Source organism: Fukomys damarensis, unplaced genomic scaffold, assembly GCF_012274545.1.
Source record: "Fukomys damarensis isolate Sample0158 unplaced genomic scaffold, DMR_v1.0_HiC HiC_scaffold_28, whole genome shotgun sequence".
Lineage (NCBI taxonomy): Eukaryota > Metazoa > Chordata > Mammalia > Rodentia > Bathyergidae > Fukomys > Fukomys damarensis.
This window is the reverse complement of record NW_022900940.1, coordinates 11,749,099-11,763,091: the sequence shown is the minus strand read 5'-3', so window position 1 is coordinate 11,763,091 and position 13,993 is coordinate 11,749,099. Positions and strand designations below refer to the sequence as shown.

Genomic DNA, 13,993 nt, shown 5'->3' with positions numbered 1-13,993 from the left:
ATATATATGTATGTATATATGTTTCAGCCTTTAAAAGGAAGGCAATTCTAATGCGTGCTACATCGTGAATGAAATATGAGGACACCATCCTAAGTGAAATAATCCAGTCACAGAAGACACATACTATATGATTCCATTTGTATGAGGTACATAGAGTAGTCAGAAAGCAGAATGGTGATGCCAGGGAATGGTGTTGGGACAGAACATTCCCTGCCTATTCCTGCTGGATATTAGGAATTGAACTCAGGGCTTCATACATGGTAAATCTCTACCACTAGCACGGTAACAATAGCATGGTAAGGCTTAACACTAACCAGAGTTAGACTTTCACAAGTTAAAAAGCATTCTGTGTATTTTATGTGTCGAGCTTTATCATGTTTGTTTATTCCATCCCAACAATAACTCTATTATGTAATCAGACCCTGTTTTATGAGGAAGTGAGGCAAAAGGAAGACAGTAACTTTCTCACAGTCACAAAGCTAGAGAAACAAAGCAAAACACAAATACAAATGACAAGTCAGGATTGAAACTCATGTCTTATTGATAAGAGACAAAATAAATTCAATTCAACCAACATTTACAAATTGGCCTCTTGGTGGGAGATGCATAGACAAATAAGACCTTGCATCTACTGTGGAGGGGTCAAATTTAGTGGACACTCAGGCCAATGCAGGCACAGAGGAGGAAGCAGGCAAGACAACCTTCTGGGGACTGCACAGAGAGGAGGTGAATGGAACCAGGAATGAGAAACAGAAACATGCCTTGTAAGAGAAGAAGAAAAGCCTAAAATTCTGAAATACACACAGTGAAGGATGGGTTTTCTTTTGTAAATTTTCAATCTACCACAGATCTGTGTTTTAATAAAATACAACAAAAACGCTTTGCTAGAAAAATAAAATATAGTTGAAGATATGTAAAATTCAAGCTCATGGTTCATGTGCTTGGACGTCATAGCAATGTCCAAAGACTCTGAAAGTTTTAAAATTATAGTCTCAATATTCTTTACCTTATTTCAAAACAGTAATAAACAGTATCTGACCTATACCAGTCTACCCACCATACTTTGCTAGCAGCTAGCAGGTGTATAAGGCAAAGGAGTAAGTCAAAGGCTTGAGAGATCATGGTTCCTCAAGCCTAGTGGCAATGATTCTGGTTGTTTGTACCTAAAAGCAACACTGGAATTATAGCTGTCTTACCCTGTAACTTCTTTCAGAGTGGCTCTGTAGGACACTTAAAAAGACAAAGTTTCTCTTTTTCAAACCATGGCCATTGACAGTGGGAAGCACTGAAGGGTTTTGCATGACAGAAACATGACATCTGCAAGGAGTAATCATCTAGGTAGCAGTGCAAAAGTTGGGTATATGTGAGAAGCCACATAGATATGAAGATATATGTTAGTGGCCACATCCCCATAGTCCAAGCAAAAGATAACAAAAGGCAAAACAGGCAGTGGTCATGGGGCAGGGGTGAGGAGGGGAGTAACACATCAAGGAGATGTATAAGATGTTGTCAGGGACACTTCTCCGGTTTAGGGCATAGCAGATTAGCTGGATGGTTGTGACTGACTAGTAAAGAGAATAAGGAAGGAAGACTCGTTTTTGAGAAGACATTAATGTCATTTTAACACTAGACAATCTAGTGTAAATCTAGGGTGCCTACAACAAACTGTTATTTACTGAGTATATATTAAATCAGCCAAAATTACTACTTATAAAAAATGGCTGAATATTGGCAATTTTTATGTGGCTTAAGCTAATATATTCTTAGCTCTGGGATTAACAGTTAATTCAATAATACATGCTTTTGGTTGTGGGTTTATTTTTGGTACTGGTGATTAAACCAAAGACCTTCACACTCAACTACACCTCCATCCCTTATTTATATTTTGAGATGGAATGGGCTGAAACTTGTGATCCTCCTGCCTCAGCCTGTCTACAACACACAACTTGTCTTGAGTATTCCCATTCCAATTTTATAGATGAGGCAGTGGAGGCTCAGCAAGCTCAAAATCCTTGCCCTGCAGTTACCTGGAGATATAGCCACGCCCGCCCATCTTCAATTCAAGATCACTGCTCTTCTCCTCTCCTATGAGGCCCTCATTCTCCTCTTCCCAATGCCCTGGCTACGGTTGTCTTAATATATTCCTATATCAGAGATCTGTGAACTAGACAGCAAGTATGCATATTATACTTTGCAGATTATATAGTTTCTGTCACAATTACTAAGCTCTGCCATTGTGGAATAAAAGTAGCTATAGACACTAAACAAATGCATGAGGCTGTGTTCCAGTAAAGCTTTATCCATGGATACTGAAATTTCAATTTTATGTAGTTTTCATGTTATATGAAATATTCTTTTTAATACTTTTCAAACCTTTACAAATATATAAGCCATTCTTAGTTTATTGCCTACAGGAGATGAGACAGCAGGCCATAGTTTCCTGACACCAGCTGAGTACACCGGAAACTGTAACACTGTTTAGGAATGTGATTTCAGAATATGAAGGGACACCATAAAGGGGATCACGTGTTCTAGTAAAGGCTACTTCAGTCTTTGATTGTGAAACATCAACTGGGCCCAGAGTGCATCACCTAGGTCCCACAACTGACCACTTTATATATTTTAAGACAGAGCTCTCTGAAGGACGACTGCCTACACATCACTGCTAGCAGTCTGGAATAAACTAATTATCATGAATCTCTCTGACTTTAAACTACTTGCTAAATAGTAAGTCATATCGCCTATAGATGACTTCTCAAGCTGATAACTGCACAAATTATGTGTCTAGAGAGTCTTATAATGCTAATTTTTAGGTGGAGAAGACAACAACCAACACATTTGTCTCCACAACTGATGGTGTCTCTAAGTACTTCATTCAAGTGAGAGCAGCTGTGAGCCCTGCATGCAGAACCATAGGGCTATGGAGCAAGTGGAGTCGACCTATTTATGTGGGTAAGTTTCTGAAAGCAGATAATCCCAGAAAATATACACATTTGCTCAGGGGTCTCAAAATGTTTTTGCATGCATGTTTGCCTCATCTATTGGTCTATTACCTTTTCAACCACAGGTAGATTTGCTGAGAAGCCAACAAAGTTTAAACATCCAACAAGACCAAGCCATGTACCTGTTCTTTGTGTCCCCACCCACCCCGGCCCGTTTTTTTCTGTCTCTCAGGCCTTTCCTCTATCTTTCCAAGTCTTTGGTGGAAATTGACCTGATATGCATCAAATGTGACACATCCCGTAGGCTACTGGGTCACTGCCTAAGAATTTTTGGGTTTTTTGTTTATTTTTTGAGACAGGGTCTCACTATGTAGTTCGGGCTGGGCTTGAACTCAGTATGTAGCCCGGGCTTGCCTCAAACTCACCATAATTCTCTTGCTGTAATCTTCTGACTGCTAGGATTACAGGTTTGAGCCACCATGCCTGGCTTGCCTAAGAATTCCTGGAAGCCTGAGTGAATGAACTACAGCATAGAAAACTTTAGCTATCCAAATTTTTAGATTAAACTATTTAAGATCATTGTAGATTCAAAAGCTGCTGTAAGAAAATAGAGATCCCATCTTCCTCTTGCTCAGTTTTTCCCAAGGGTAACATCTTGCAAAACTATAGTACAATACAGTATCTAGGAAACTGGCACTGATAATGCACAAATCTTATTCAGATTCCATCAATTTTATATGTACTCATCTCTGTGTGTTGAGTTTTCCAGTAATGTAGCTCTGGAGAATCTTAGCACACATTTAACTTCATGTATCCATCACCTCTGCTAAGATGAAAAAGAGCTCATCACCATAAGGATCTCTCATGTTGCCCTTTTATAAACACACACATCTTTCTATCCCTGACCTCTGGCAATTATTAATCCGCTCTTCATCTGTATAATTTTCCCATATCTAATTTTGAATTCAGACTTTTGTTTCTTCTTTTAAAGAAGATTTCAAAGTGGAATAACTTTCAAGGCCCACAAAACCTAGACCCCTTCATGACAGAAGAGCTACGTTTGGATGCCTCCTGGGCTCCTAGGTTGGTTCTGCAGCAGTTTCTGAACTGAATAGTTTGCCTGGCAAGTAAAATGAATACTTCATCTGTCAGTGGGATCCAGGAAGGATAATGACTATTGTATGCTGGCCCCAGATGAACAGGCCCCCTGCCAGTCACACCTTGTATCAGATGGCAGCCTGACATCTCCCATGTGTCAGATTGTTGGGATATGGCCTTGCTCCTTGAAGATAAAAGTTTTCACACATTGTGTTTGGCATTTTCTGTGTGTCTTAGGCAAGAGAACGGAGGCATTTTATGAGAGGAGACAGCTACAGAAACAAATAAACTGTCTTGTTGTATATTTTATGATCATGCAGCCTGGATATGTAGACATATGAGGTCAAATGACACGCTAAATCCACAAGAGCAGAGAAGGTGGAAAGAAGACTAAAGTCTTAACATCCAGCATTGGCACATATTAAAGGTATATTCCTGGGCAAATCATTTATCTCTGCTGGCTTTCATTTCCAGGATAAAGGAGAAAACTCCAGCCTATGTTACTGTGAAATAGAACAAAGATAGCTGATCATAGGTGTGGGTAGTTATTTCCAAGAACTGTGATCATTCTTATATATTATCTGAGTTAATTCTATCAACAACCCTATTTTTCAGATAAGGAAATTGGCTTGGCAAGTTGAGATAATCTGTGTAACTGCATGGCCAACAGGTGCCAGAGATGGGGCTCAGCCCTAGGTTATCTGCCACTGGTACCTAATCTCTTGGTACTCTGCATGCAGAATGTGACAGGATTCTGCAAGCTGCAAGGTACTGAACAAACGACAGGCTTATGCAAGAGATCCTGATAGCTAACCTTGTGATAACAGCTAGACATATAAGCTCTCATTAATTTATGGGGTTTTGCATGACTATTTGAAGCAGTTATATTTTCTTGTTGCTGAGACAAAAATACTAAACACTCAAAGTTAAAGGAGGAAAGGTTAGTAGAGTTTTCAGTCCATAGTTGGCTGGATCCAAGGCAGGGTCACATGGCAGAGGAGCACTACAGAGAAACAATTCATGGTGGGTAGAAGGCAGCAAAGCAGTGAAGTAGCAAAGTAGCAGGAAGTGACAGCAAGCGACCCTCTTTCTGTTCTTTATATCTATCCTTGGGAGGGGTAGCACTCACACCTAGGGTGGGCCTTCCCATTATTCACACCCAGAACTACACCAAACCAATCAGTAGACTAATTTAGTAATTACGGACCTTTGATCCTGCCATCATGCACTTAATCCCAGCATTACACTCTCTAGATTCAACTTCTGACCTATTCAACTTCTCCACCTATGACCCCAGGAGGCTTTGGGGAGACATCTAGACACAAGCCATAACATACAGTTAAGAATTTCTTTCAGACATGTGCTAGAATTTTCCATGATGTAATTCATTCACCTAGGCTTTGGGTAGATCTTCAAGAACTTCTTAGTGAGTGAACCATTAGCCTCCAAGAATATGTCAGATCTGACAAATTATCAGATAAATTTCCACCAAAGAATGGGAAAGATGAGAGGCCTGAGAAATGAAGTCTCCAGGGAGGTCATTGCCGATTTCCCACAGAATAGCAACCCCTAGTGTTGTGTAATACACAACCAACACAGCCTTATGGGATAACCCTGACATCACACAAGGGGACTGACAGGAGCAGCACAGAGCCTTCCTGAAGGAACTGAAAGTAGGGTAAAAGGAAATGAGAAGGAGCCAAATTAACCTACTTCATAATTCTGCTGAATCTTCCCCTCTTTCCTTTCCTCCCCAGGATAATGCCCTAACCTCACAAAATCAATTGTGTACACAGAGGCCCTCCCTCAAAACTGATTCATTTGCATAGAAAAATTCACTCTGTGTCCCCAAAGGGAAAACAGTAGAAAAAACATTCATCAATCACAGGGAATTTTTAACAAGATTATTAATTTTGTCAAATATCTATGGCAGAAGCCTAATTTTTGTTATTTGCATTTGATGGGTTCCTTTTTAAAAATGTTTTATATTATTTCTCAAGTATATAAAATTCATTAGCCCCTACTGATATTTCTAAGTATCTAACACTGCTATATACACAGTTTCAGAGATTTTTTTAATGCTGCTCAAGTGCCCTCAAACCAACGTGCTGGACATCAGGGTCAGAATCCTGGCTAAGAAGCCGTTATTCTTTTTCAGTGCTTGAATTCTACCAACATGCTGGACATCAGGGTCAGAATCCTGGCTAAGAAGCCGTTATTCTTTTTCAGTGCTTGAATTCTGAAGTCAAAGTCAGTGTTGACTGTAGAGTTAGAACTTATGAGTTGAGAAAGAAACACTACACACCTGGAGCTCTAGGTTTTAGCCACAGCTCTGCTAATATCTAACTCTGTGACTCAAGTTGGAGATGGCAAAAGATGGTATTTTCTGAGCCCAATTATCAGAATCCACTTACAATATGGCACTAAGAAGCAGTCTGAGGCTAAGTTTAGGTCATCCCAGGGAGTGATGATCTTCTGCCACTACTGCAGGGCACAGCGTAGTGAGCAGCATGGCAGGGATTCACCAGCCCAATCTAATCTGGCACACTCTACCTCTCTGGGTCTCAGTTTCCTCACCTATAAAATGTGAGTGCCACATGCTCCAGCTGCTTCCAACTGTGGTACAAAAGTGCTGAGAATAAAGTTATGATTCATCATAAGAGTTTACTTTAAGCTTGTTTTAAATTTATTATTCTTTCTCCCCCTCAGACCTCTCTCACCATTGTTATTTCCTAAATTACAGCTTCCTAGTTAGGATCTGGGCTCATTAGTTTCTCCCCAGGTGTACCTCACCACCATTATTAATGGCAAATCCCATTTCATTTGCTGCCACCCATTTCATGAAGATGAGCTGATTAATATCAGTACTTAATTTATAAATTCATTCTTTCTGGAATTTACTTCTCCATTTAGTTTAGGATCATTAGTGATTTTAATCAATGCAGACTTTCCATTTTTATCAAGATGATTAATAAACATAATAGGAAGTCCAAGCCTCTTGGGGACATTTTGCATGGCTCTTCCTTATCCCTTGAGGACACAGCAATAATTACGCTCAGCTTGCAGTCTATCAGGCAATTTTGCTGCTAAACACTCATTTCCTTTTAACACTCTTCCTCCTCTCCTACCTTGCCTTATAAATGGCACCCTGGAGCCCTCCTCTCCCATTTTCATTCCCAGGTACAATTCAAATATAGTCCCTTCCTTACACATATTAAGTCTACCCCCTTTACTTTAACTGAAGTAAGGAAATGAAGGCCCAGAGACAGTAAATGTCTCAGTAGTTGTCAAACAGTGAGGAAGTGGCTATTAATGCATAATTTTCTCAAATGGGTGACATATGAGCCAATTAACAAATTAGAATAGATTCAATTAACTAAATTAACCCATTATAGTACTGGATCATTTCATAACCAATGAAACATAGATGAGTTTTATTAATGAGATGGGCAGCGGGTATGTGTGGTTGCTTCTGGCTCTGGCTGGCAAGGTCCCTAGTTAGCCAGGAGGCACAGAAAGTGCCGGCCCTGAACTATGCCTTACGTTGCCCTTCCCATTCTAGGATATCCAGAAAAAGATCTTTTTTTCTCCAAATGGAAGTAGCAGTCTTACTTTATCAGTTCTGTTATCAATTGCCCTACATCAGGTGGTTTCTGTCTTAAGAGTAGCACTTCCCAATTTTCAGGCTTTTTTTCAAACTTTCTTAACTTCCGGATTCTTTTCTTCCTTTATCTTTGTTATCTCCTGTTTACTGAAACATTTTGTTTCCCTACTCAAGTCTTAGTGAAGCTTTTTACTTGTTCAAGCTTACAGCTTCTCTCCCCTCCCTGCAGTTCAAATGCCAAGTGTGAAACAAGCATTTATGAAAATGGATTTCCCCACTGTTCATCCTTCCCTATGGAAAAGAGACTGCTTACTGCATTTCCAGCTGTGTCCTTGGTCAGGCTCAGACATGATTTTCAGGGATGAGTCCTACCCACAATCTCAAAACCTGCCTCTCAAACAGACCTTCAGTTTTGCTCTGAACAAACTGCAGCCAGTATCTACGGCCAGGACCAATATAAGGCATCACTTAGAAGGCATTTTTTATAAAGTTTTCCTTGAGCACGAGATGTGTGGCACTTGCCCCATGGAGTAAGATAAGATTTACCTAGTCTCACGTCACTCAAGCATGCAACTGTAGCTGACTGAGTGCTGACTGTCTTTTGAGGTATCTCATTTCAGGAACAAGGCACAGTATTCACTGGAAATCCAGACCTTTGCTCTCTCGTCATGGTTTGTGCTTGGGGTGAGGGGCTGTCAGAGCGACAGGACACATCTAAATTCTGTTAGGACCTAAGGAAAATAAAATGAGGCAGAACATGATGCTGGCATATAGGAATCTGGGCTGGAGTGGAAGTGAAGTCACTCCAAGGAAACTCCCACGCCTCTTCCCTTTCTTTCATCTGACATTCATTACTGACGTGTGAAGAAGCCTGGCAACTCTGTCCTGAGTCCATGGCATCAAAAGCTGGATGGAGGAGATGGGAGTCACCCATGAAATAACATATAGAGGTCCCCCCCACCCTGATGCCGCCTTTCGTTTTACACTCAGTCTGCATAGTTCCCAAGGTTCTGGAGCTCCCGCCATTTATCCCCTTCTTACTTCTGTGCCTTTATTTCCCTCTCTGGCCCCTTCTCTGGCCCACCAGCTTTTTCCTTTTAAATCTGTGGTAAAGCAGAGGGCAAACCAGGAAAAAGAAGGCAGGGAAATATGGTAAAAGGGTCTATTTTAGTTTTATGTAGACATCTTCAAAAAAGAATTCTGTGAATTTGAAAGCAGGAATTTCCTGAGGTAAAAGAGCCTGAGTCAACACAGCTGCAAAACTGTTAGAAAAGTATAAAGAGATGATCCATTAGCATGAAAACCCTTCTAGTGCTTAGACTGTCCTAGCTTGTGATTCTCGGTTTTTCTTTGCAAATAGGGGATTTCAGGCAGGTGAACATTGTAGTTGGCTTGGTTAAACCACTTCCTCTTACCCAGACTCCTGTGGTTTCAAGGCTGGTTAGAGTCAGCATAGTGGCTCAGTTCTCAGCAGCGGGGTAAGACTACATTAGCCCTGAAGTCATGCTAGTGTTCCAGTGGAGGACTAATGGGGCACTTTCAGATTCTGTCCCCAAGTGCCAGGAGCATGGAATTGCCACTGTGCTTTCATCTGTGACCACCCTTATTGGTGCCCACAACAACCTTCCATGCATATATTCTGCCTCATGATGGGTCTGCCAGATGGGACACAAACTTAGAAGAAGGGACTCTCTCATGGGATGGCCAAGCACTGGGCTTGGCACACTGGCCTACATTACCTTGTGTAACTGAATAAACATGGCTTTTTAAACTATTTACGTAAAAAATTAAATGCCCAATCACTGAGCTACTAGTGGCCTAGTTCTGGAACCCAGCTATAAGACTGGCTTAAGGCATAAGCTTCTACTGGGAAGCTCTATGGCCCTGGGAGTTATTATTCCAGCTACAGAGACCCAGGTAGGACTATGGGCTATGCTCAAGCAGCAGAGGCTGGGGACTATGCAAGGCTGATGCTCTGCTAGGTCTGACCCATTCTGATTCCATCCACACCAAGCAACAAGGAGAGTTTCATGGACATTTCAGGCTACTCGTCAAAATGTTCTTCCCCAAGTTGTCTATAATGTTAATTTTAATTAAGATTCTTAACAAATAGTACTTTCCATGCCTTATGCCTCTTTCTCTTTCTTAATATATAGAATATCTGATGTCTTTTCTCTCTCCTGACCTGAGCTGATTACTCTGTATTCTTGAGGATTCTGGTAGCTCTCCAATTTGGTCTTGCTTTGAGGATCTAGGGAAATTATCTGGATGTCTTAGTCTGACACAATGCATTTCATCCTAATCATGACTAAAACAAATGTTTACTGAGCACTTATTACATACCAGTACTGTCAAGCACTTTACATGTATTAATTCATTTACACCTTATTCCCATTTCCAAAGCAGGATACAGAAGGTGAACAGATACCATGGGGAAGGTCACTTTAGTAGCCAGAGGCAGAACTAAGACTAAAAGCTTCATGCTTTGTTGCTTACTTGAATGTGAAGACTGCACCTGCATTAGCAGGTTGACAGAACAAGTTCAGCAGCTCTTCACAGGGAAGAGCTCTGGGTTTGTAGGAGCTCTAGAAGAAAGGTAGCCCTTGCTGCTTTTGGAAGGCTTGGGGAGGGAAGCAAACTCCATGACCAGTTCCCTTTCCTATTCATTAAGTCTTGTCCTAGAGAGGGCGACACAGACAGCAGTGCAGGGAGCCATCTAGCCAGTTCTGAACAAACCCAAATACCTATATGCAACATCCAGATGCTATTAGCTTCCCATATTTGTTTCACTTGAGCTCAGTTTCACCATGTAAATATAGTTTTGTGCATTTTACACTGGGACTTGGGCTACTCTATCTTCTTCACTGAGGCTGTAGGCAAAATCTAAGATCCATTTGACAGTTGCTCTGGAAAACTCATGACACAAGTTTTCCTTTGACTTTTGCTTGCATTAGGAACCTGTGATTGTGATTTTGGGTTCCCTTTATGAGTGACACCACAGCTTCAACCTCCAACCAGAGTTAAGCCACAGGAAGCTAGTTACACCCTATATCATAGACTGACATATTGACATTCTCTCGATTACCAAGCCCTCCTGATGCCATGTGAACGTCTACCAATACCTTCTGGTTGCAACAACACAGCTGGGCTGTTTTATTAGAAGAGTCCCATCAATTTGCTAATTAGCTACTTTCCCTTCAAATCTATTGGTGAGTCTCAAGTCAGATTCAAAATCAATACAGGAGTACTGAAAGCTTGTAATTGTATGGACAATTTAAGGTGCAACTGGCTTCCAAATCAAATTTACCTCCTAAGAGCTATTAGTCTGAACTATGCAGATTATAGAATTCTAGAGCTAGAGAGGCTATAGCACCAGGATAGAGATGATTTGACAAAGTGCCCAAGGCACCCAGAGCAGAACTGATACCAAACTGGTCCAATTCCAGACTCCTGCCCTCTGCGTTGTCACCATCCTATCCCACCCCATATAGAACCCTGGGCCACACAACAACAGAATTTCCATCAGTTAGATTATTTGTAAGATCAGCTGGTTAGGATGTCAAGAATAATGGAAATCAGACAGGTGAGTTCCCCAACTGCTGTAAGTTGAGTCTGCAGAACATCCAGGAATAAAGTGGAGAGTCTAGAAGGCTTCTGTTCCTTGGGAAAAGCTGTGTGAATTCCTTTTTCTAAAACTTATCTCTGCCTACCCAAATGACAGCACTCATTGATTTCTTAAAGAGAAACATCTGTGGCTTCCATTTTTAATGGGAGACAAGGCACTGTGCTTCAGTCAGAAAAAAGATTCAAATTACCTGGATTGAAAACAAAGCCTTGCACATGAAATTTTGTTGGTTTGTTTCATTTTTTAACCAATGCCAGAGACTCCAGAAATCAAATTAAGGATATGTGACAGGATCACCCAATTTCAGAGTAATGAAATTCTTAATTATTTTGACACAAATACACGAACTGTTGATGGGACCTGCTCTTTTTCAGTGTTCAGTAAAACGAGACTAGCTTTCACTCATGAATTAATGAATTCATTTATTTATAATTACAGATTCTCTAATTTTTTGCATTAATAAATAAGTGACTAGCAAGTGATTTGCAAGTAATTTCCACTCAGTATTAAGTATGTGAAAGCTTTCAATGCACTAAATTTACCTGCTAACTTATGTTGTTTTCTGTGATGAAGCGGCCCTTTGTGGTGCTCTTGAGTTTGATTGCCTGCTGGAGAAGAGGACAAGAGAGATGACTAATTTGTCAACTCCCTCCAAGCACTGACCACGGCTCTGCTTCCCGCATAGTACCCTCCATGCATCACTAATTTTTTTCACTGACTTAGATCAGTTACCTCTGTGTTTTTGTTAATTCAGAGAGAATCTTCACTTATCAAAGTGCAAGCTGAGTTGAGTAGCTAGACAGTGGTTTAACTGAAAAGACTTTTGTAATCATGGCCAGAAGAAAACGGTAACATTATCAGGACTTGACATATCAGGTTAAGGAGTACTGCACAATTTGAGTCACACATATGACTGAGTGTGTAGCCCTGATAACCTTTGCAGCACTGCTGGTTCTTTCTGCAAGACCCACAACTTTTCTTTGTAACCTAGTTGTAAACCCCATGATAACTTTGTTGTTCTTGTTAACAAATTCTTGCTGAATTCACATTATGCTTATGAGTTTAGAGTTTCTACTTGCAAAATGATTAAGTGTGTGGAATTATTATAGTTGCAGAGATTGGGAAATTAGGTTTGTACCTATATTTGGGCAACTAGACAGGGAAAAAAAAGCAGACAGTACTTGATTTGATGATATCAGTTGGAACCAGTTGCTCTTCATGTTGGCTACAAGAAAAAATATTTAAAAGATGTTCATTCCAATCTAGAGAACCAAATATAAAACTTAAAACCAGTGAGTATTAGTGGGATTTGGGAAAATATAAGGTTTGCCTCTTAGAGGGAGTGTTTTCTATCATTTTACAAGTGTGGCTAATTATAGTTTTGAACAAATATATTTCAAAATTAAACTTTTAAAAGCAGTCTAGTTATATGTTTCTAATAAAATAATTCCATACCACCTGGAGCCTGGGGAACATGAGGAGGAAAGTTTGCAAATCAGCCACTTTTGATTAAAGAAGGGACCTGTAAATTTAGGTCTGACAGCTGGGAAATGAACAATAAAACAAGGGCTCCCTACAGTGAAGAATATTCAGCCACTAAGATGATGACAAAGAAATGCTTAGAATAAGTAAAGTGGGGCTCTGGCATATTCAGTACCCCTTCAGTTTTGCAGTGAAGAGGAGTGGGATGGGAATCCTGCATCAGGGTAACTGGAAGGGTGCCTGAGCTGAATTGTAGTCCTGAGCTGGATTTTTACTGCCCCTCACTCATGAGCTGTGTATTCTTCCCTGGCTTACTTTGTCCTCTGCTTTAGTATCTCCATATGTACGGTGAGAAAAACAGGGGCAACCTGGAAGCATCAGTGTCAGGGCTAGATTGAGAGTGTTGGATACTTCACATAATGTCTGGTAACCTATGAGTGCTCAGAAAAAGGGCATGGAAAAATATGCACAGAAAAATAAGCTCTTAGTGACTTCTGGTGATTGATAATTTTAATACTTTACTGCAACTTTCAAACTTTTAGCAGTGAAAACATACTACTTTTCTAAAGTCAGATTTGTTAAAGTCACATGTACATGAAGTTGTTATCAAGGCCCTGCACTAAGCAAATAGTACTAGAAAAGTTACAAGTATGGGAGGCATCTGAGAGACCCTACATCCCAACTACCTTGTTTGAGATGAGGAAACCATTATCTAGAATGATCCTCCAGCAAGCTGGGTGCAGGACCCAGGTCCCAGACTAGGTGCGGATGGATGCAGAAGAAAAATGCAGGTTGCTCTAGGATTTATGCCTGGGTAGCTAGTGACAGTGTTATTGGGAGAGAGTGAAAAGGGGCAGAATAGAAAGAATCACGGTGATTACACAGATTTGGATTTAGGGGCTTGGAAGAACAGACTGAAGTGGGAAAGTCAGTGAAAGTAGTTTTGATGGACAGAAGAGCATTTGTTTGATTTTAAGTTCTGTTGACTTTCAGAAACATTCAATTGGGTTTCATCTACCAGTAGCTTTTTTTGTCGATTAAGTTTATTGGCACTTTTTAGGTATACAGTATAGTTACATTCCTCATTGGGATCTTGTACCTTTACATGATGTATCTTGTTATTATCTTTTTCCCATAGCCCTGCTCTTCCTTCACCCCCCCACCCTTCCCTATTTACAAATCTTTTGTTTCCATTATTTTCCTTTTTCTCATATGTTTTTTCTTTTCCCTTTTTCCCTTTCC

At 40.4% G+C, this 13,993-nt stretch overlaps 2 protein-coding genes across 3 annotated transcripts in view; one reads left to right on the top strand and one right to left on the bottom strand.

The window, feature by feature from the left end:
- Trnt1 (tRNA nucleotidyl transferase 1) overlaps positions 1-13,993 on the bottom strand; it is a 95,136-nt gene that overhangs the window by 71,634 nt on the left and 9,509 nt on the right. The window lies entirely within an intron of this gene.
- Positions 1-13,993, top strand: part of Il5ra (interleukin 5 receptor subunit alpha) — a 30,994-nt gene that overhangs the window by 8,935 nt on the left and 8,066 nt on the right. Inside the window, exons 7-8 of one of the 2 annotated variants that reach the window (XM_019208305.1) lie at positions 2,814-2,952; positions 3,934-3,967. In XM_019208305.1, coding sequence (XP_019063850.1) covers positions 2,814-2,952; positions 3,934-3,953 — 159 coding nt within the window. In that variant the 3' untranslated portion in view covers positions 3,954-3,967. Of the gene's footprint in view, positions 1-2,813; positions 2,953-3,933; positions 3,968-13,993 lie in introns of those variants that run through there. The other variant, XM_033757097.1, reaches the window with a different exon arrangement.